Genomic DNA, 22975 nt, shown 5'->3' with positions numbered 1-22975 from the left:
TCTATTTAAAATATATTAAAATAACTAAACAAAAGCAAGCATGTCTAAAGAACGAAAGAAAAGTAGAGGAAAGATGTCTTACCTGATAAAGAATGTCAGAAAGAGAGAAAATATAAAAAGTAAAAATTCTGTAGTTTAAAACTATAACTGAAATGAAAAATTTAATAGAGGCTCAATATCAGATTTAAGCATTCAGAAGAAAGACCAGCTAACTTGAAGATAGAGCAACAAACCTTTATCCAGTCTGGGGACAGAATGAAAAAAATCAAGAAAAATGAGCAGAACTAAAAGGGACCTATAGGAAACCATCATGTGTCAATATACACATAATGGGAGTCCCAGTAGGAGAGAAGAAAAGGGAAAAAAGAATATTTGAAGAAATTATGGCCAAAGTTGTCCTGATTTTCATGAAAAACATTAATACGTATATTCAAGAATCTTCACAAACTAAAAATGGAACACACTCAGAGAGCCATCTCTAGACATGTCATAGTCAAACTTTTGAAATCCAAAGAAAAAGAGAATCTACAAAGTAGCAGGAGAGAAGCAACCCATTTCTTAACAGATCCTCAATAAGACCTAATCATCATGGAGGTCGGAAGGCCAGAAGGTAGAGGAATGGCATATTGAAAGTGCTGAAAGTAAAAGACTATCAGCCAGCCAGTCTACATCCAGCATGATTATCCTTCAAAAATGAAGAAGGAATTGAGACTCACCCTACAAGAATACTAACAGGAGACATTTAGGATGAAATGAAAGGACACGAGGCCATAATTCAAATCCACATAAAGAAATGTGGAGCTCCAGTAAAGAAAATTATATAAGTAAATGTAAATGTAAAAGACAGCATAAATATATATATTTTCTTTGTAACTTCTTTCCTATCTTATTTAAAAGGCAACTACATAAAGCAATAATTATAAATCTGTGTTGAGCATACTCCATATAATCGTTCATTTGTATGGCAATCACCACATCAAAGAAATGGAGAGGAACAGAACTATATATATAGGAGCTACATAGCAAAGTTTTTCTATAGTGAAATTAAGTTGGTCTTAATAAAAACTAGACTGTGGCAGCTCTTTCTGCCCATGCATTCCCCATGCTTTAATAAAACCATCTTTAAGGGGAGCCTGGATGGCTAAGTCAGTTGGGCGTCCAACTTCAGCTCAGGTCATTATCTTACGGTTCACACGTTTGAACCCTAGTCGGGCTCTGTGTTGACAGCTCTGAGCCTGGAGCCTGCTTTGGATTCTGTGTCTCCTTCTCTCTCTCCCCCTCCCCCGCTCATGCTCTGTCTCTCTCTCTTTCAAAAATGAATAAACATTAAAAAAAATTTTTTTAAAACACCTTTAAAAGAAATAAAAAATAAAAAATAGATTCTTAGAAGATGTGAATTTTAATCCCCAGAGACACACGAAAAAAAAAATCTAAACATACAGTAAAAAAAAAAAAAAAAAAATGGCAAGAAAATTAATATAGAACACACTAGAAAACATCCATTTAACACAAAAGAGGTCAATAATGGAGGAGCAGAGAAATGAAAGGAGACATGGAAAACAGTGATTGGCAGATGTAAATCCTACTTTATAAATAATTACAACAACAAATGAATTAAACACTCCAATCAAAAGGGAGAGATTGGCAGAATGGATTTTTAAAAACATGATCTAACTATGCATTGTTTATATGAGGAGGCTCACTTTAGATAGTAAATCAATGGGAAAAGATACAGCATGCAAATAGCAACCAAAAGAGATTTGGAGTGTTTATGCTCACATCAGTCAAAATGGACTTTTAGGCAAAAATTGTTATTTGAGACAAAGAACATTTATAGGTGTATTTAGGGAAATAAATGGGCCAATCCAATAAGAAGAATAACAGTGACATGCATATATGCACCTAACAACAGAACCCTAAAATACATGAAGCAAAAGCAGACATAATTGAATAGAGAAATATATACATTTCGACAATAAAAGTTGGTAACATCAATGCCTCGCTTTCAATAACAGATGGAACAACTAGGCAGAAAGTAAACCAGGAAATAAAAACTAGAACAACATTAAAACACAATCAGACCTAATAGCCACCCATAAAAGGATCCACCAACCAACAGCTAATGCACATTCTTCTCAAGTGCACAAGAATATTCTCCAGGATACCTCATATGCTGGGGCATAAAATAGTCTCAGTAAATGGAAAAGGAGCGAAACTACACAAAATGTGTTCTAAACTCACAACGGAATGAAATTAGAAATCAACAACAGAATAAAACTTGGCAAATTTACAAATATGTGGAAATGAAACAGCACTGTCCTAAATAACCAATGTTTCAAGAGGAAAAACAAAGAAAATGAGAAAATGATACTAATGAAACACAAATACCAAAACTTATAGAATGCAGCAAAAGTGGTGCTCTGAGTGAAATTTATGATTGCAAATGCCGGTATTTAAAAATAAAAAGAAAGAAAGATCTAAAGTCAATAGCCTAAGGAGAGGGCATTGCTACTGACCTAACAGGAAAATAATTAAAATGGAGTGTTATGTACTGACAAATTAGATAATCCAGATGAAATGGATAAATTCATGGGAAGACATGTACTCCTAAAACTGACTCAAGAAGAAACAGAAATTTTGAACATATAGCAAGTAATAAATAATCATAAAGTTTCCCACAAAGAAAACCCAGGAACAGATAATTTCACCGGTTCATTCTACCAAATGTTTAAAGAAGAAGTATTATTAATCCTTCACAAACTCTTGGAAAACATAGAAGAGGAGGGAACACTTTCTAATACGCCGGGAGCCGATCCATCCGGCCTTCCTGGTGGCACAGCCCGGGTGGTTGGCGGAAGGGCAATGCACAGAGACCCTCCGAATGGGAAGCTACTGGTATCCGTCCTCTTACTCATCATGGCCATCCCCACGGTCCAATTGGCACTGATGACTCAAAAGAAACCCATGGGGGCAAACTCGGGGATATATTCTGGGGATGAGGGAAAAACCCTGAGAATCCGAAGATGGATAATGAAACCTTATATCCAGCCGGTGCCACCCCTGCCTGCCCGTCCCCTACCTAAAGGAAGGATAGCCCCATATATCTCTCAGCCAGGGAGGGGGGCAAATGGGTTCGAAAGCCCCACTCCGGCAACAAAGGGATGTCTCTAGGGACACAAGTTACTCCAACCCCTAGGCCCACTTGGCCCCCAGGAGGCATTCCAGATGGTAACTGGACCCGGCGGGTTAAGGTACAGAATGGTTCATTAGTTCCCAGGTATACATTGTCTCTCTGGGAGCGTATAAGGCGCGGGTTCCCAGGGCCCGCTTGGCTCCCTCCCGGCACCCAGACCAAAACGAATACTTTTGTTCCTTGTACCGCAAACCGTTCAAAGGAACAATCAAGAAGCCAGGTCCCTGTAAACGTTCCACTTGAGGTGTTGAGAGCTAGATGACCTTCCATGAAAATAGCAAAGCAAATGCTTTATAGACTGTAAATAAACGTAGATACATAATGAAAGTCGTATGAAGAAATCAATCAATAAGCAAAAGGCAGGAGGAAACGTTACAAAGAAAGAACCGTGAGGTTCCTTAATGGGTGATCACACCAAGGAACGTTTTTAGAATCAGGTAAAGCTGAGAAACGTAGATGACCACGCGACAAGAAAACTGCTAACAAACATAATACCACGTTTGCCACAATAAAGCGGCCAGTCGAACACACTGCTGTCGTGCCCATTTGTTATTTTCGCCGACGCCGTTCATCCTTCGGGAGCCCCTGGACCTCCTGGGGCTGGACCTCGTCACTAATACATTCTATGAGGCCTGTATTACCCTCATACCAAAACTAAACAAAGATATTACAAGAAAAGTACAAACCAATATCCTTTACGAATATGGATTTTTTTTAAACTCTCGAAAAAAAAAAATACTAGTGTCATGAAGCTAGTAGCAAATCATGAGAAGAGAAGCCACAGACTAGGAGAAAATATTTGCAAAAGACATTTGTAATAAAGGGCTGTTATCCAAAATGGACAAAGGACCTGAACAGACAATTCAACAAATGAGATATACAAATGGTAAATAAGTGTATGAAAAGATGTTCCACATCATATTTCATTAAGAGATGCAAATGAAAACAACAAGAGACCACTACACAGCTATTAGAATGGTGAAAATCTAAAACACTGACAGCACCAAATGCTGGTGAGGATGTAGAGGAAGAAAAAAGCTCATTTATTGCTTAGGAGAAGGCAAAGAGGTGCAGTCACTTTGGAAGAAAGTTTGGAAGTTTCTTACAAAACAAAACATACTCGGGGCGCCTGGGTGGCTCAGTCGGTTAAGCGTCCGATTTCAGCTCAGGTCACAATCTTGCGGTCTGTGAGTTCGAGCCCCGCGTTGGGCTCTGGGCTGATGGCTCAGAGCCTGGAGCCTGCTTCCGGTTCTGTGTCTCCCTCTCTCTCTGCCCCTCCCCCGTTCATGCTCTGTCTCTCTCTGTCTCAAAAATAAATAAACGTTAAAAAAAATTAAAAAAAAAAACAAAAAACAAAACAAAAAAACATACTCTTACCATTCAATTCAGCAACTGTTCTCCTGTTTTGGCGTCTACCCAAAGGACTGGAAATCTCATGTCTATACAACACCTGTAGATGGATGTTTATAGCAACTTTATTCCATAATTGCCGGAACCTGAAAGCAACATAGGTTTCCTTCAGTAGGTGATTGGATAAATAAACCTTGGTCTATCCCGACGATGGGATATTACTGACGTGCTAAAAAGAGATGAGCTCGTCCACTTTTGTGTACATGTCCTTGGCAACTGAGGTGTTGGCAGGCAGGCACCATGGATCAGGTAATGGAGTGCATAAAGCCAAGTCGGCAGTTTGTGAAGGACTCAGTTTGACTGGTTAAAAGATGCACTACACCCGACAGGAAAGAATTCCAGAAGATTGTCATGGCAACAGCAATAAGATATGCTATAATAGGATTCATTGGCTTTTTTTGTGAAATCGATGCATATTCCTATCAATAACGTCATTGTTGGTGGCTGAATATCTTTTAAGAAGAGTTTTTCATCTTGGGGATTGGTAAACAAGTGAGAATTTAAGAAGCTCATGGAGTAAAAATTTGCCTGTATGTTTTGGGTTTTTCTATCATTTTTTTCCTCCAGACGTTTCGTATTTCTAAATTAAAATAATTTTGAAATAACAAAATAAAAATTGAGCTATCAAACCATGAAAAGACATAAAGACATAAAGGAAAATTATATGCATATTACTCAGTGAAAGAAGCCACTCCGAAAAGGCTACATACTGTGTGATTCCAACTCCGTGACATTCTGGAAAAGCCTAAACTGTAGAGACAGTAAAAAGTTTGGTGCTTGCCAGGGGTGAGGGGAAAGGATATGAATAGGATGAACTCAGGGGATTTCTAGGGCAGTGAAACTATATACTATAATATAATACCATAATGGTGGGTATGTGTCATTATGCATTTGTCAAAATTCATAGAATGTACACCAAGAATGATGTAGACCATGGTCTTTGAGCAATAATGAAGTGAAAAACTGCTAATAAGTAAATAAATAAAATTTTTGCCTAACCCAAAAGTCATTAAGATATTTTGTTTTCATCTAAAAGCTTCATTGCTTACATTTCATATTTAGTTTTGCAGTACACCTGGAATGAATTTTTGTGTATGGTGTGTACATTTTTTTCTTCATATGACTTTCCAAATGACTCTGTACTATTTTTTGAAAACCATCCTTTTCCCATGCCACACTGTATTTATCCTCACCCTTTGTAATAGCTATAAAGTATTCCATTCTAAGTCACTCCCATTACTTATTTACCATCTGCCACGGTCTCTGCTATCATCAAACAGCATGAACATCTTTGGATATCAAGGCATTCTTCTGCAATTGTTAAAAGAAAAGTGGAACTGAACTTCTGAGCCAGAAAACATTTTTTGAAAATTAATAAATGATATGGTTCAAAACCGAAAGAATACAAAAAGGCCCAGTGAAAAGTTCACCTCCTACCAATCCTTCCAGTCCCTCCACCAGGTAACTGCAGTCAGGAAATCTTGAGTATCTTTGCAGAAACCTTATAATGGACGAACAAGCATTAGTTACATGTTTTTCTTTACATAGCTAGTGGCACACTGTATGTTCTGTTCTGCATCTTGCCTTTTTAGCTAAACAATGTATGTGAGAAGTCTTCCTATTACTGCACATAAACAAGCATCGTCATTCATTTTTGAGGCCACATATTCCATTGGAAGGGTATACCGCCACTTAGTCTCCTACTGATGGACCTCTGGAACGTTTCCAGTTTTTGCTGTTCCAATAATGCTACAATGAGTAACTTTGCGCATGCCGTTTTACATGTGTGTGGTACATCTGTTGGGGGAATTTCTAGAAGTGGACTTGCTGGGTCCAAGGGGATATGCATCTGGTACGCATCTGTCATTTGATCAGCATCACCAAATTACACTCCCACAAGCAAAGGGTAAGAGTTCCTGTTTTCCCATAGCCCTGGCCTTTTATTTATTTATTATTATTATTTAATTTTTTAAATGTTTATTTACTTTTGAGAGAGAGAGAGAGACAGAGACAAAGAGACAGAGCACGAGTGGGGTAGGGGCAGAAAGACGGAGACACAGAATCCCAAGCAGGTGCCAGGTTCTGAGCTGTCAGCACAGAGCCCAACTGGGGGCCGAACCTACGAACCGCGAGATCATGGCCTGAGCCGAAGTCAGACACCTAACCGACTGAACCACCCAGGTGCCCCTGACTAATGGCCTTTTAGATCTGGGATCTTTAGCCATTTGATAGGTGGAAAATTGTAGATTATTTCGCATTTATTTTATCGTGGTGAGATCGCGCATCTTTTCCGAAGTTTAACTTCGCCAACTTGTGTTTTTTGTCAAAATCCTTTGTATACACTTCTTTAAAATCGCTCACTGCAACTTCCTCCTAATATTTCCTCATGAGAAGCCTTAGACTTGGGCTTCCTGGTCAGAGTTCGAACTTTTTAAAAGGTCCCAGCTGACCGTCCAGAAGGGATGCCCCGTTGATGCTCCTTCCAAAGCTTGGTCCTGAACCGGGTTCCCTTCCTCACTGACTCCTGAGTAAGCTTGAAGCTGGCATCTCCAGCTACAGATGGGGAACCCTGGCCGGCTGGGGAGGAGTTGGCCCCGCCCAGTCACCAGGAGTCCCCGCCCCAGACGCGTAGCCCCGCCCCCGATCCCGGCCTATCACGACCACGCGGCACCGCCCCCTCTGCGTGCCCTGGCGTCGCACGTCACGTGACGTCCAGAAGCTGCGGGCTGGGGAAGCCGTCCGCCATTGATCCCCCGCCCCGGCGCTGGCGCCCTCCGCGCACGATGGCTTCCCCCGAATGAAGCGCGCTGCGGCCGGACCGCGGGGAACCGGCGAAGGCGCAGACGACGCCCGGACACCGTCCCCAGCTCCGGTCGGCCGCCCGGTCCGGCTCCCGGAAGCAGCCCGTTGCTAGGCAACCGCGTCGCTCCAGCGGGGAGGGGCGGGGCGTGCGGAGGGTCTGCATGGACCAGTACTGCATCCTGGGCCGCATCGGGGAGGGCGCGCACGGCATCGTCTTCAAGGCCAAGCACGTGGAGGTGAGCGGGGCCGTGGGATCTCCGTCTGCAGCGGTTCCTGGCCGAGGGACGCCCCACCCCCCACCCCTCGCCACCGTTTCCCCTGCCCGCGTGTGCACCGCTGCGCCTGCCTCCTCGCCCCGCTTCGTGGTGTGCGCCCACCACTTTGGCCCCCATTAGTGGGGGCCGTCCGGGTTGCAAGCTTCCCACCCACCCGCGAGGCCACAGCAGCTATGCCGCGAGTGCCCGAGGAGCGTGGCCTGAAAGCCTCTTAGCTGTTTGCGCGGCGTTGGGACAGCTGGTCCCGGGCTGTACCTGATTTCCCTCCCTTCCCACCCCATGAGGCCCCTGGGCCTCTGCGTCCCACCCAGGTGGCGCCTTTCCCGTCCCCGCGGCCCCTTTCCCAGCCTGGGATGGGTGGCAGTGTCTGCGTTCTGTCCTGCACAGACTGGGGAGATCGTGGCCCTCAAGAAAGTGGCCCTGCGGCGGCTGGAGGATGGCATCCCCAACCAGGCCTTGCGGGAGATCAAAGCCCTGCAGGAGATCGAGGACAATCAGCACGTGAGTGGGGCTGGGGTTGGAGGGCCTCTCCTTCCCTTGTCCACCTCATCCACCCACCGGCTTCACTCCACACTCATCCCTCTTACCCACTGATTTCTTCCCTTACTCATTCTCTTCTTCACTGACTTCTTTCCATAAAGCATTTAGTGATTTTTAATGATCATGATCACTGCCACCCATTGAGCTTCTGTTCTGGTCACAGGCTGGGTTAACTGTTTCAGGTATTTGTCATTCTGAGTTCTCCACTGCTCAGCCAGGCCCATTTCAGGATCTCCCCTCTGCCAGCTTGTGGGCGCTCAGCTGGTCCCGGGAGGCTTTGGTCAGGGTCTGATCGAGGACATTCTAACCTTGGGTCCTCTCATGGGCCCTACCCTGTGCTGGGCGTTGGCCCTGAGCGGACTTCTGATGATTTAAGTGCTGCAGGGGAGACGGACAGAGGCTGCAGGGCCCACGTGGCTTGGTCCATGGGGCTGGGAGGCGCTGTGGGCACGCGAGGAGGGGCACTTCCCCCCAGCCCCGTTGTTCTTCACGGTGCTCTCTCTCATCCCTGGGAGGTGACTGGTGTATCCTGTCGTGCTCTGACTTGCTTGTTATCCTCTGGAGATGTCCATGACATGTTGGCTATGTAACAGAAGCACTTTGTAAACTGCTTGTAAAACGCATAAACTATGCGCCCTAGTTTTGTACAAACATGTGTACCTATATGTGAGTGTGGGATTGTACGTACCCTGTCTGTTGTAAAGTCGGCTAGAAAGTGCTATAAGTTTGATTGTAGGTGGTAGGGTTTTTCTTCTGTTGTTTTTCCTTTATAATTCTGTGTATTTGAGTATATGTGTGTGACGTGGGGAATGATTGGGTGCTATCTTCAAATTCTGAAAACCAGCAATAAAAGTCCACGGGCTCAGGGCACCTGGGTGGCTCAGTCGGTTGAATGTCTGACTTCGCTCAGGTTGTGATCTCACGGTTTGTGAGTTCAAGCCCCACATACGGGCTTGCTGCTCTCAGCTTAGAGCCTACTTCAGATCCTCTGTCTCCATCTCTCTGCTCCTCCCCCTCCCCTCAAAAATAAACAAACATTAAGAAAATTCAACAAAAAAAAGGTCCACGGGCTTGCACACACAGCCCATACATGGGAGGGTGACACGGGCCCTCCACCTGTGAGTCAGCAGCCCTGGAGGTCCCACCTTCAGATGCCCCAGCGTGGAGCCCAGGCTGCCCTCATCTCCGACCCGAATGATCGCGCCATTTCCTTGCTGGTGCTCCCCTCCCCACCGTCCAAAAGTGTGGATGAAACCCTTCACTTCCCTGCTGGAAAAGCCCACTGGCTTTTCTTCACACCGAGAGCTGCAGCCCCTCTTCGTCCTACATGACCTCTGAAGCGTCCCCTGTGACGGGTACCGTCCGGGCCTCAGCACAGGGCAAACGTCCTTCCCGTAAAGGACCCTACATGCCTGTGTCCCTCCTGCCGCCTCACTGTCCCCTCTGCCCCCAGGGCTTTGTGCTTGGTGCTCCTCTGTCTGTGCTCCTTCCGCATCCCTGCCTTACTGACTCCCCTCGCCCTATTTATTCTGTCTGTCCTCGTCAGAACCGGGACACCCCAGCCGTTGGCTCGCTCAGTTGTCTGTCTCCCTGTGCTGTGAGCACAGCACAGGCCCTGCCAGGCCTTGCTCCTGCTCCATGTTGTGCAGCCTGGCCCCGCTGACCCGTGGTCCCTTGGGAAGTGTATGTGACGTGTGTCCAGCTCTCCTGGTGCTGGGGTTTCATGGCCCTAGTGGAGCCCAGAGGAGACCTGTGCCCTGTGTGTGTTTGTGTGTGTGTGAGTGACGGGCAGGGGGTGGGGGGGGACACTGCAGGTGGTTTTCCAGTTCCTGGGCTGGGGGGATGCCCAGTCACTGCCCTGGGTGACCTTCCCACCTCCTCTTCCCTGAGTGAGTGAGTGGAGTGTTAGATGGGGACCATCTTCTCTCTGGAGAGGGGAACAACTGGGAGTTCCGCATCCCTGGTTCTGAGCTCAGGTCTCACGTCACCCACCCGCCTGGTCCTCTGTCTGGGGCGGGGCTGGGGTCCCCCAGCGGGTCTGAGTGATATGGGTCCCAGGGCTGACGGGATGCCTGCCCGCAGGTGGTGCAGCTGAAGGCCGTGTTCCCGCACGGCGCAGGCTTTGTGCTGGCCTTCGAGTTCATGCTGTCGGATCTGGCCGAGGTGGTGCGCCACGCCCAGAGGCCCCTGGGTCAGGCACAGGTCAAGAGCTACCTGCAGATGCTGCTCAAGGGTGTGGCATTCTGCCACGCCAACAACATCGTGCATCGGGTCAGTGTCAGCACGGGCTGCGGTGGGACCTGCGGGCCAGCCCTTGAAGAGGGGGTCAGAGGGGCAGGACCCGTGGTGTGGCCACACCACAGAGTCAGTGGCCCTGGAGAGGGTGGGGCCTGGGCTGACCCGGGTGCTTAGCCTCCCACATCCTCCTGCCCCAAGGTCCTCCAGGGGTGTGGAGGAACTGATGCCTCCTTTGGTGTCTTCAGGACCTGAAACCGGCCAACCTGCTCATCAGTGCCTCAGGCCAGCTCAAGATAGCAGACTTTGGCCTGGCCCGGGTCTTCTCCCCAGATGGCAGCCGCCTCTACACACACCAGGTGGCCACCAGGTAGGGAGGGCCAGTTCCCAGGCAGGAGTTGGCAGAGGACAGGCCCCAACCTTCTCACCGGGATGAGATGCTTCTGGACCTTCTGTTCAGACATTGCTTGTGGGGCTGATGTGGGGCGGGGGTGACCTTTCTGGGCAGCCTCCGTCAGACTAGCGAGCTGGCTGTGCCCACCCCCTCCTCCCAGGTGGTATCGAGCCCCGGAGCTCCTGTATGGTGCCCGCCAGTATGACCAGGGCGTCGACCTGTGGTGAGACTTCTGTGGGCTGGGCACGGGGGAATGTGGGGTTGCTAAGCCATTTGGGGGTGTCTTCGTGCTGTGAGCTCTAGGTTGCCTTGGGGGTGTTTCCCCTCGTTGGGGAGTGTCTAAGGAGTCTGGGGTCAGTTTTCACTTGGGTGGGGGTCAGGTGTGATGGGAGTGGGAAGCATCTGGGCTGGGTCAGGGAGGCAGTTGAGGCTCAAGGCATGGATCCTCTAATCTGGTAGGCAGGGGTTGGTTATATGCCTGGGTGTGAAGGCTCTGAGCCTTTATTTGGGTAGGATGGTTTGCCCTTGCCTAGGCACTTGAGATTTAGGGGCTATTTTGGAGGTCTGTCCCAGAAAGTGAGGAGTGAGAGACGGTGGCTGCGTGTGCCAGAAACTGAGGCTCTGAGAAGTCTCAGAACCACTGAGGGGGTTGCTGTGTTTTCTAGGGTTGAGGCCAGTGAGCTGTTGGAGAGGGGGATGTGGTCTGTGTTCTAGGCTTGTGGGTTTTGTTTACGAGTCTGTAGCCTCAGGTACGAAGCTGCTGTGCTATTCTGTGGTTCCTTGGCCCTAGTGTGGGCTGTGGGTGCAGTGTGGGGAGATCTGTGTCATAGTGTGAGGCGACCGAACTGGTGTGGGGAGATCTCTGAGCTGTCTGGGTCTGTGTCTGCAGGGCTGTGGGCTGCATCCTGGGGGAATTGTTGAACGGATCCCCTCTCTTCCCTGGGGAGAATGACATCGAGCAGCTTTGCTGTGTGCTTCGAATCCTGGGCACCCCCAGTCCTCAAGTCTGGCCGGTTTGCAGGGGTTCCCGGCGGGGAATGGGTGGGGGCAGGTGTCTTCCCTTCCCCCCAACAGCTAGGAGCACCCTCTGTGCCTTTTCTCTTGTGGCTCCACACCTCCCTGGCCCCCTCCCGTCCCCCCAGACCACTGTTCTGGCCTCTCTTGGCGGCTCCTCCCATCCTGCCCTGCTGGATGCAGGAAGCCGGGTCCTGTCCCTCCCCTCCTGCCGGCACACTGGCACTTTGTACACATGCCTGAGACGTGGGGGGGTGGGAGGTGGGATGACCGGTGAGCAGGTGGGCCACGGCCACACGGACTGATGACCATGGTCCTAGGAGATCACGGAGCTGCCCGACTACAACAAGATCTCCTTCAAGGAGCAGGCACCTGTGCCCCTGGAGGAGGTGCTGCCCGACGCGTCTCCCCAGGCCCTGGACCTGCTGGGGCTGTTCCTCCTCTACCCTCCGCGCCAGCGCATCTCAGCCTCCCAGGTAGGGTGACCCCGTTTCCCTGACCCTCCTCACTCGGGGCCCTGTGATAGGCTGGCACCAGAACCCGGGGGGCCACGGGCAGGCGGGGGCCCCAGTAGAAGGCATGGCCACCTTGCCGGAGAGCGCGCCTGGGTTGTGGGTGACCGGCTGCCTCATCCCTCCAGTGGATATTTACTCTGCATCTGCACATGCCTGGCATCTTCCTGGGCCCTGGGGGTGGGCAGGTGGGACTGACTCTGGGCGGGGGGGGGTGCCAGTTTAAGCTTGGGGAGGTGTTTTTCAGGGAGAAATGATGAGCAGAGGTCTGGCGAGGGGGACCTGGAAAGGGGTTGTGTGGCTGGGAAGGAGAGGCAGGACCATGGGCTGACGTGGGAGCCTCTCTCAGGTGTACCCATGCCCGCAGCCTCACCGTCCCCAGTGGACCAAGGCTCCTGGACCAAGGCCACCTGCCCGCCTCCCTGTCTACGCCACTGCCTCTCAGATCCTGCTTGTGTCTCTTCGGGGCACCCTCCCCTGGCAGGCCAGCTCAGACCCCAGCAGGGCTCTCCTGTGGCTCCCTCTCCGAGCAATCACATGCTGGGGGACATCACCTCTGTGACCCTCCTGGCCACTCTCCCCCCGCCCCCGGGCCCCAGGCCTGCTGTGTGTCCTCAGGCCTTAACTGTGCGCCTCTGGGATCTCTGCTCCGGCACCCCTCCCTGGAGCTCGCCCGCACTGCTCTGCAGGCCCGCGGCCTCTCTGGTCCCCTCAACCTCCGCTGTCGCTCTGACACAGCACTAGTCATCTGACGCTCCCTGTCCCTTTCTCCTCTGTCTTGTCTGTCACCCATACCCCTGACTTGGGGAAGACTCACGGGGAGGCGCTGTGTTCTGCCCCCTGCTGGCTCCCGAGAACCTGTAACGGTGTTCAGGTGCTGAGCACGTGGAGATGCTGTGGAGCAGGTGTGGGAATGAGCCTTGGCAGGGCAGTGCTCCATCCTCCCTCAGAGGCAGGTGAGCTGAGGTTGGGACGGGGAGGTGACTCATTGCCTTCTGTCCCTTGCTTGCCGCCCGCAGGCCCTCCTGCATCAGTACTTCTTCACGGCTCCCCTGCCTGCCCACCCCTCGGAGCTGCCGATTCCCCAGCGCCCAGGGGGACCCACCCCCAAGGCCCACCCGGGCCCCCCCCACGTCCATGACTTCCACGTGGACCGGCCTCTCAAAGAGTCACTGTTGAACCCGGAGCTGATTCGGCCCTTCATCCCGGAGGGCTGACGCTGGCCCCGCCCTGCCGTCCTGTCCCCCGGAGCCCCCTGGGCTTCTTGTTTCTCTGCTGGGCCTGACCCGACCTCCTGTGGCCTCCACACAGCCTCACCAGGTCCACCCCTCACCTGGTCTGCTCCCAGGCTGGGGATGAGGACATCCGGCTCCAGCAGAGAGGACCTACAGCCGGTGCCGTTGGCCTCCCATGTGCGTGCTGCCAACTGACCCATCAGAGGGAGACCGTGAGCTCTGTGGCTGTGGCTGTGGCTGCCGTGGTGCTGGTTGTCCAGGCCCTGACTTCCCGGTCAGGGATGGCCCTGGTGGAGCCATCTAGGGGAGCGGAGAGTGTAAGGTGTCCTCACGTGGGAACACGAGTGGGAGGGCAGCTTTGTTTGATTTTGTTTTCAGAGGCATTGAAGGCTAGTTCACTTTGGAGGTTTATCGTAAAAAGCCCAGGTAGTTCTGCCTGGTGTCAGCCCTCCTCCATTCCTACCGAGGGAAGTGGCCAAGGTGGCAGGCATCATTTCCCGGCCCTTGTTTCTCTGTGGTCACCAGGAATGCGGCTCCATTCACGGCTCCTCCGGTCCTGGGGGCTTCATGCAGTGGGGCTCCCATTTGGAGGTGCAGTGGCAGAATTCAAGCCCCAGGATGGCTCAGGTTGGGGACCGATCAGGGTCAAGCCACTTACCAGCATCTCTACCCTGAGGACAAGGGTGAGCCAGGACCAGACGTGCCACCTCCTTACTCAGGTACAGAGCAAGTGAGGAGATAGGCATTCTTGGAAGTCATTTGTTAATTCAGTAAATCCGAATATTTAAGCCCAGTTGGCTCTTGTTTGCTTGCTTAATAAATTTTGATCAGCTGATTCTATAATCTACACAGAAATGAAAGGGTTAAGAGAAGGCAGAAGAGAAAAACCAGGGAAGGACTCACTGTTAGACCTAAGACTTTTCATAGGGCCTGTTGAGACAGTACAGTCCTGGTTCAGGAAGAGTTAAAAACGGACCAGAGAAACAAACATATCCTTAGCAATCGCTTACTCTTAAAATGTGCATTTTGTTCTTCATGTGGCTAAACCTGTGTCAGCCCTGAGCACAGGTGACACTGCCAGGCATTGCCTCCAAGCTTCTGGGGAAATACAAAACAATAGACACAGCGTTGCTTTCAGGGAGAGGTCTGATGTTTTAGGGATCTGTCCTCTGCCTGTTTGTCCAGCCACATCTTCTGTCGATGCCAAGCTCCAGTCTAGCTAATTTCTGGGAGCTCTCAGCTCCGTATAAATTTGAGCCTGTACCCACGTCTGGATCACTGACCCTCCACCAACTCCATCCACAGGATACTCTAAACTTGCCCTTGAACCTGACCTCACCTTGAATGTCAAGGTCAGAGTGAGGCTGAGGGTCACTGTGAAAGCAAAGGTGAGGCCAGGGTGAAGATCCCAGTGGTGGTCACAGTGAGTGTCAGGGTCAGGTGAGGGTAGGGATTCAGGATAGCGTGGATGGCAAGGTTGAGGGTTGTGAGCAGGGCGAGGTTGGAGGAGGGTCAGGGTCAAGGATGAGTGTCAGGACCAGGGGCAGGCCCGAATCTGGTAAATGAGAGGCCCATGTCAAAGGCCAGGTTGAGAGCGGCAAGGGTCCGAAATGGAGGACAGGTCAAAGGTGAAGTCAAAAGGCCAGAGCAAGGGCTTGGGAGGGGCTGGGTTCAAGACCGCCACAATGTCCAACGTGAGGGTCAGTGCAGGGGTGAAGGTCAGAGTGAGAGCCAAGGGGTGGTCAGAGGCAAGTGGAAGGTCAGGGAGGAGCGGGGCCGACTGGCTCCAGCTTAAGGCAGAGGGTGACAGGCTGGCAGGCTGGCAGAGGATTGACCCAACAGAATGGAAGCATTGAGCACTGGGTGGGTGTAGTCTGCGGGGCGGAAGTGGGGTGGGATGGGCGGGGTTTGGCCGTCCGGAGCGGAAGGAAGCATCTTGGCGAGCTCCCCGGCCTGCGGGGCAGAAACACGGCGTGAAGGGCGGGGTTTGGCCCTCGGGGCGGAAGCGTGGCGAGATGGGCGGGGTTTGGCCGGAAGGCCAGAAGCGCGTGGAAGGCGTGGCCGGAGGGCGGAGGCTGGGCGGTGCGGGCGAGATGGAGCCGAAATTTGGGTTCCATGAGCTCCTGCACGTTTTCTCCTTCCTGGAGGCCCGAGACCTGCTCTGCGCCGCCCAGGTGGACAAGGTAGCGCGCCCTGTCCGGGAGGCAGGACTGGCTTTATGGTGCCTGCGTGTCCAAGGCTGGCCCTTTTCTGGGCCTCAGTTTCCCCGTTTGGGGGGCGGCGTCCGGCGGCCAATTCCGTGGTGGGCCGAGCGCGCTGAGGCCGGGGTGGTGACCTGGAGGCTTGTGTGGGTGCTGCGAGCCGCCGCCCCGGGGACTCCCAGAGCCCTGTTCGCTGGTCTGCTGCGGCCCCCCTGCCATCAGCCTTCACTGCCTGGATGGGCTTGGGGGGCCTGTTTCCTTGCCCCTCCCACCTCTTCTGGGACATTCTATAATTTCCCTCTGGGTCTTGTCTGGGAAGCCAAGAGTTTCCTGGGAGTGGTGAGTCCCCTGGGGTCAGGGCGCCCGCACGCCTGGGTCCTGGCTGTCATCCGCCCCGTGTGCACCTGCGCCGGCTCCTCCTAGGGCTCCGTACCCCTTAACTGCTGGTATAGTGTATGTAGTTCATGTCCGCTTTCCCCCCGCTGGATTCATGCCTGACAGCCAGCATCCTGTCTCTAGCACCCAGCGTGCCCTTTGTAAATACTTGTCGAGTCAGGGAATTTCATAAAGGAACCTAAAATACATTTGTTAACCTTAGATAGAAAACTGCCAGTTATCTTACCGGCAAAAATGGGTTTATTTGGGAATAACGGAGAATTGCAATTCAAGACCAGCGGGGCCTGGCAAAACAATAGGCGAGTCCAGAGAAGAAAGCTGAAGAGGCTCTTTTACAGAGGAAGGCGAGGCTGGAAGGGCTGTTGTGAACTAAAAGTCCATTGCAGTAAACTGGGGACTGGAAGTGTGGTGGCTTCTCCCTGGCTGGGCTGTGACAGTCTCCTTTGCTGGGCTGTTGGGAGGTGGGGTGGGGAGAAATCTTACTCCCTCTGAGGCAGTGAAGGAGTAGCTAAACTAGCATTGGTTTGCAAGGTGCTGGGTCTGCAACTGACCAGGGCTGTGGCCTGAGAGCCCCCCTGCTGGTCTCCAGAGGATTTTCTTTTTCTTTTTTCGTTTTTAAGGTTTATGTATATTTTGAGAGAGAGCGTGAGGGGGAAGGGGCAGACAGAGACGGAGAGAAAGGATCTGAAGTGGGCTCTGTGCTGACAGTAGAGGGCCCGGTGTGAGGTTGAACTCCCAAACCATGAGATCGTGACCTGAGCCCAAGGCAGACATTTAACTGCCTGAGCCACCGAGGCGGCCCTCCTGAAGATTTTCCTTATTAATTGTCACACATTATCATATCGTTTTACAGAAAGATCAATAAACAGATTCGTGTTTGGATTCCATAACTAGATTTAAAATGTGTCAGGTAAAATACCGGGTTTTCATCCCCTTTTTTACCAACAAAGAGACAGTCCCACCCAGCTAGTCCCAAACAGGGCTGGGACTGGATCCCTGCAGCGGGCTAGGGATGGCGCAGGGGCAGAGTTAGGAAGGAGGGCGACTTGTAGCCTTGGGCAGCACAAGCTTCTCTGGGACATGGTTTCCCTGCTGGGTAAGATGAAGTCACTTATCCTTGCCTCACTTTGTTGTCGTGAAGGCCAGCATCTAACAGAGGGGTCCTCTGGGTGGGTAGTATTTATTTTTCAGATTATATTGCACATCATACCATACTCTGTGTTTGGGAAATAAGGTCTCAATTAGGTTTTGAACTGGGAACTCCATAAAAGGAAAATGCGTAAATCTTCTTGACTGTCTTGGCTTGATTTCTGCAAATTATAAACTTCACATTCCTGCCAAAAAGACCGAGGCACTTTGATCCAGCAGGTGAGCAAGGGCTGTGTGAGCGGGGCCCGGGCTGCGAGGATGGTGTTTGCTTCTGCCAGGGACTGGACAGCCAGGTTCTGGGATGGGGCCTTCAGTGCGTCTGGACCACAGACAACTCTCCAGAGTGGTTCCCTCGGAAGCTGTGTGGGCTCCGGGATGCAGGCTGGCCTAGCTGGAGAGGCCAGGGCGTCCCAGGATGCAGCTGTGGGTCTGGGTGAGGGCAGGCATGACACTCTGGTTCCCTCAGATCAGGACTGACTGATCCCGAGCCTCTCTCAAATACTTCTGCAGGGGGCGGTTTATGGGAGCAGGGCTGACCGTCTCCCAAGACGGCTGTTCTACCACCTTGGCGTCTCTGGGATACCCTCCAGGCCAGTGCCTTTAGTTACTCCGCTGCGGCAGCCTTTCTGGAACCTGTTGCCCTGCCCTCATTTCCAATTCTTCCTTCTCGAAGGAGCCAGTGATCTAACTAAACAGGCTACCCCGCCACTCCTCCATTCACAATTGCCAAGTGGCTTCTCACTGGTTTTGCCATTACGACTTTGCGAGTTGGGTCTAAGCAGATTTCCAGCTCCTTTCCCCAGAACGCTTTACTCCACTTAAGGCAGAATGCTCACTAGTTTTTTCACACTTCACAGTCTTTGCTCCAGTAGTTTTCTCTCTCCCTGGAATGCTTCAGCTATTGGGGATTTTGTCAGTAATCACTTCTGAGCCCCTCAGCTCCACCGACATTGTTATACTCTCCTTTCTCACTCTTGATTGTTTTTATTGGGCCGTCCACATATGTCTGATTCCCCAGGGTGAGTTTTCTTGCCCACAGGCACTGAGTCTCATCTAGCTCTCTGTCCCGTCTACGGTGCCTGGCAGGCTAGGTGCCAACTGCATACAGACTGACCAGACTTCTCTGTCCTCTTGTTCTAGGTCTGGAATGAGGTTTCAGGGACCAAGGAACTGTGGAGGTAAGTGAAGGAAGAGCCAAACGTGGGCAGGAGAGGGTCCTGCGAAGGTGAGGGGTGTAGTGTGTAAGTGTTTTGAGCACCGGGTGTCTGGCTCTACTGAGTACATCAGAAAGGACAATCCGTAGCACCTGTCAGTGGGGAACTACTCCTGTCATGCATGTAGTGAATACTTTTTTTTTATAGTATATTGAAATATAAGAGATTTTATTAATTGAATGGGAGATTGACACGCATCAGGAGCACCAAACTTGGGCAGATATGTACAGCAGATGCATGTGGCCAGCTGATAGAAGACAAATCAACAAACCACTTTTATTTTTTTATTTTTAAATTTTCTTAAATGTTTGTTTATTTTTGAGAGAGAGAGACACAGAGTGCAAGCAGGGGAGGGGCGGAGAGAGAGGGAGACACAGAATACGAAGCACGCTCCAGGCTCCGAGCTGTCAGCACAGAGCCCGACGCAGGGCTCGAACTCAGGAACTGTGAGATCATGACCTGAGCCAAAGTCAGACGCTCAACCGACTGAGCCACCCAGGTGCCTCCAAATCACTTTTATTTTAACTCATCTTTGGTGTAACAACATAGCTGTATATGAACGCATATGGTATTAGAATTTTTAAAAATGTAAAAAATTAAAGTTGAAAATAAAAAATATCTTAATCGTTAATTTATTAAGTTTTTTTCTTATTCTTTTTTCCTTTGGAACCTGACTCCTTTTGACCCAAGAGAGGAGTCTCACATCTTCTCTCTCTTGCTGAACACAAGACAGGCCGTGGCCTTGGCCGTCCACTAGGAGCTGTGTTTAGTTTTAGCCACTTATGATGGAAAACAGCTGTTCACACACAAAGAATCTTGCACGCTTGGAGGGAATCTCTGCTTGATGGGTTTTGCTTTCAGGGTAATGTTGCAGTTGTGGTCCTTGAGGATTCTGGATGCCAGGCCTGCCACTGCCGTGTTCGGTGTTCTGTGGCATCTGTTGCTTCTCATCCACTTCTTATTGCTAATGTTTGTTAGAAAAATGATGCTGATCTCTTCAGTTAGTCTTGAAGAGAGCTTTTATCGGATTCCAGTCTTCATCTCTGCACTTTGGGGAATGTCTCTGGAGAGAACATTCAGTTCTGGACGTTGATTTCTCTGTAGGGGAGTGGACAAGATTTTTTGTCTTCCCAAATGTGATTCCCAATGACATTGTGTCCTGGGAAATAAATGGATTGACTCCTGGGTTGGTGTATTTGTGGAAGTGCTCGCAGAGCCGTATTCCCACATTGGGATAGGTAGGAAGCCAGCCCTAACCCTGCTCTTTGTTCTTATCTCTGCTGAGAAGCCAGGAAGGAATTTGAGTGATGGGAGTGAGTTCCTTCCCACAGCTCAGAAACTGTCTTCTGCGGCTTATCACCTGACCTCTGCGCGTATGTGTGTGTTATCACGTTGTGCTTCCAGGTGCCTTGGGTAGATGGTTTGGCGTTTGCAAACCAAGTCACAGAGTAGTTTCAGTTCATCACTGTTTCATAATTGGGGCTAAACTTTTAGCATAAAGTCATTCCTCAAGATTGTATCCTTGGACTGCGTTCTTATAAAAACCCTAGGTTTAGGGGCGTCTGGGTGGCTCAGTCGATTAAGCATCTGACTCTTGGTTTTGGCTGAGGTCATGGTCTCACAGTTCTTGAATCAAGCTCCACATCAGGCTTTGGATTCTCTCTCTCTGCACCTCCCCTGCTCATGTGTGCGCTCGCTCTCTCTCTCTCTCTCTCTCTCTCTGTCTCAAACTTAAAAAAACACACACATACAAAACAAAAAACACTGAGTTTATGTTTCTGGAGCTGGGACAACAGCATTTCAGGAGCATTGTCATCTGTGGTCACATGCATGTCATTTCTGATGCTGTGTCTTATGAGGACCGGGCCCCAAAGTTCTCCAGGCCCGTTAGAAATTCTCATGGACACAGTAAATTAATGTAGTTAACTGGTCATGTATTTTTAATATGTATTGTATAATTTTATTTTGTTTCTTTTATTTTTTAATTTTTTAAAGTTTATTTATCTTGAGAGTGAGAGAGAGAACAAGACTGCGAGCTAGGGAGCGGCAGAGAGAGGGAGGGAGAGAATCCCAAGCAGGCTCCGTGCTGTCAGCACAGAGTCCAAGTGGGGCTCGATCTCATGAACCATGAGAACATGACCTGAGCTGAAATTAAGAGTTAGCCCCTTAACCAACTGAGCCACCCAGATGCCCCTGTATTGTGTAATTTTAGTTGGAAATGCTGCAAGGTCCTTTTTTTAATGCCTCAGGACCTTTTAAATTCTGTTTCTTCAATACAGTAAGCGTTATGTTTTGGTTAGAAATAAAATCGCAGGTATTTGCTTTTGTTTAAGGTACATAATTTCTGTTGTGTACAATAGATTATTTTGTCATTAGTTGCTATCTGAAAAGTTTTGGTATCAGTATTTTTTTCACTTGATATATTGCAATTCAGAGGCATATCACATAATTTATTCATCTTCATACTTCAACCTTTTTGATGGTCTGCCTTCATTTTTGTCAAATCACTTTTTCATTTCTCAGTATTGCTCATAGGTCCTAGTTAAGTTTTGAGTGTGTAATATGTAGAAATAGACTTAACTTCCACAAAGAAATGTGCCTTCTCCTCTTTTTCTTAAGCCACATTATTTTCTTGGTCTAGCTTTTGTTTTCACACTTTTCAGATTGAGGTGCGGGTGCAAGAAATCTGTCTTCTTATTTCAACTCAAAGCCAACAACAGGAGTGGTGGTTTGAGGTGTGTCGGTCTCACCACCCAGAAGAGAAAAGAGACGGTGAAGCCGAGGGCTCGTTCTTGTGTGAAGGGCTCAGCTTCATGTGGCTCCAGACCCCTTTTGTCCAATGGGAATTTAGGTTCAGCATAACCAGACCACCTGCCTTTTCCTGATTTTTATGTGAAAACTCAAGAGTTTTAAGTGTCGGCAGCTAGTTCACTGGGCTAATCCTGTGCAAGCCAAACAGAATAATCTGGGGGTCCATTCTGCCCACAGGCTGCCAATATGGTGCTTCTGATAGAAGGACTAGAGTTCCAGAAAACACAGTAAAACCCGTTCGGAGCGCAGGTGGTGGATCCTTCTCCGTGTGTTAGAAGGTCCCTAGTGCCTAGCACAGGCCTGGCGTGGAGGTGCTCGATGAGTGGAGAGGCAATGAGGACTGGGTGTGGTACTTGTTGAGGCCACGGACCGTGAGCCCTGCATTTCCCACCTGACCTTGTGTTCTCCGTGAGGTAGGAGTGCTGGGCTGGAGCCACGTGATGCCACTTCAGCTGTGGGGACAGTAAATGCTGGAAGCCTCTGCCCGTGAAGCCTCCCCAGCCCCCTCCCGGCCGGACATCCGCTCTTGGTGCTCAGTACCCATAGCTCCACATGTTGCCCCTCCTGAAACGCCACGTTTCTCCCCCGCGCTTTTGTTCTGCTCATCCTCCTCCCAACCACTGGCTGAGAGTGCCCTCGGCAGAAGCCGTGTCTCACTTGCTCTGGTGCCCACAGACCGGGTGGGGATTCTGTAGTTCTCTACAGTGTGGCTGAGCTAACATTTCTCTCCTGAAAAGTCTCATGAGAGAGGTGCTGTCAGAGAATTGACACTAGTCGCACGGAAGCTCAGAACGCAGGCTCTTGGGAAATGGTGGATTTGAAGTTTTTCTCCTCCCTAAAAGCAATGAGGAAACTGACACAAAGTGTCAAAATCAATATTTTCAGGACTCTGGAAATTAACAAGAGACTTGTAGTAGCTTAGGAAGTGTTTGTTCAAGAAGAAATATTTGAATCTTAGAACACCAGGTTTTCTTGCCCTGTTCCCATAAAGCCCTCCAGTTCTGTGTTAGCCTTGAATGTCATCAGCGCACAATCACAGTGAGACCAGGAGCCTGGCAGTCACTGGAGGGAGAAGGATGGGATTGGATTTTCGTTCCTGGAAAATTGTCATTATTTGACCTGTCTGGTATTTCTTGGAAGACCCCATGGGCAGACTGTTTCTATTTGGTCTGACTTCGAGTTCACCCAGTATGAAAAGCCTTTTCTTTGGGACCTTTGTCCAAATAATAACAGACAATTGATGAACTCTGTGATTGTCAGAGCTGATGGACAGCAATTGAGCAAACAAGTAGGCTAACCAAAAAGCTTAAAAGGAAAAGCCGAGGATGTGACATCTTTAGGACTTGGACCTTGAAAAGCTGTCACATTCCTAAAAAGCCCAGGCACGTGTAACAGGGTTGTGCACAAACTCAGGGAAGACCTAAGAAGGCTCTACACTCACATGTTTGGCTAACCCTGAGGTTCTGTGCAAGTAGGAAGTTAAGTCTAGGGCAGAGTGGTCAACTACCTTACTGGGTGTTGAGTCCATGCCCCAACATGCACAGAAGCCCTTTGGTGATGACTGGGAGAGTTGGTGGTTCTAGGTGTTTGGGAA

The 22975-nt window shown here is 49.9% G+C and overlaps 2 protein-coding genes and 1 pseudogene across 3 annotated transcripts in view; all 3 read left to right on the top strand.

Moving 5' to 3' along the window:
- The first annotated feature begins 4843 nt into the window (after positions 1-4843).
- Positions 4844-5099, top strand: LOC132663926 (protein transport protein Sec61 subunit gamma pseudogene; annotated as a pseudogene).
- A 2205-nt stretch (positions 5100-7304) lies between these two features.
- Positions 7305-14403, top strand: CDK20 (cyclin dependent kinase 20). 2 transcript variants are annotated; one of them, XM_060610255.3, is made up of 8 exons: positions 7306-7641; positions 8068-8181; positions 10303-10491; positions 10704-10825; positions 11010-11072; positions 11739-11862; positions 12184-12339; positions 13395-14403. In XM_060610255.3, the coding sequence occupies exons 1-8, from the start codon at positions 7567-7569 to the stop codon at positions 13590-13592; spliced, it is 1041 nt and encodes a 346-aa protein (XP_060466238.2). In that variant the 5' UTR covers positions 7306-7566; the 3' UTR covers positions 13593-14403. The 2 variants fall into 2 exon arrangements, with proteins under 2 accessions (XP_078292219.1, XP_060466238.2); XM_078436093.2 differs by lacking the exons at positions 11010-11072; positions 11739-11862 and having other exon boundaries at positions 7305-7641.
- A 1127-nt stretch (positions 14404-15530) lies between these two features.
- LOC132663426 (F-box/WD repeat-containing protein 12-like) overlaps positions 15531-22975 on the top strand; it is a 50769-nt gene continuing 43324 nt past the window's right edge. Inside the window, exons 1-2 of the mRNA XM_078436092.2 lie at positions 15531-15793; positions 18497-18534. Of these exons, the coding sequence (XP_078292218.2) occupies positions 15626-15793; positions 18497-18534 (206 nt within the window). The 5' untranslated portion in view covers positions 15531-15625. The remainder of the gene's footprint in view (positions 15794-18496; positions 18535-22975) is intronic.

The sequence above is a fragment of the Panthera onca genome, chromosome D4 (assembly GCF_046562875.1).
Source record: "Panthera onca isolate mPanOnc1 chromosome D4, mPanOnc1 haplotype 2, whole genome shotgun sequence".
In the NCBI taxonomy this organism is placed as follows: domain Eukaryota; kingdom Metazoa; phylum Chordata; class Mammalia; order Carnivora; family Felidae; genus Panthera; species Panthera onca.
This window is presented reverse-complemented; position numbering and strand designations above follow the sequence as displayed.

What these genes read in the sequence shown, in the direction of transcription:
- CDK20 (XM_060610255.3), top strand. Translation starts at nt 7,567, where the DNA reads ATGGACCAGTACTGCATCCTGGGCCGCATCGGGGAGGGCGCGCACGGC. An exon ending in TCAAGGCCAAGCACGTGGAG is followed by an intron (nt 7,642 to 8,067) that starts GTGAGCGGGGCC and finishes TGTCCTGCACAG; the next exon opens with ACTGGGGAGATCGTGGCCCT. An exon ending in AGCGCATCTCAGCCTCCCAG is followed by an intron (nt 12,340 to 13,394) that starts GTAGGGTGACCC and finishes TGCCGCCCGCAG; the next exon opens with GCCCTCCTGCATCAGTACTT.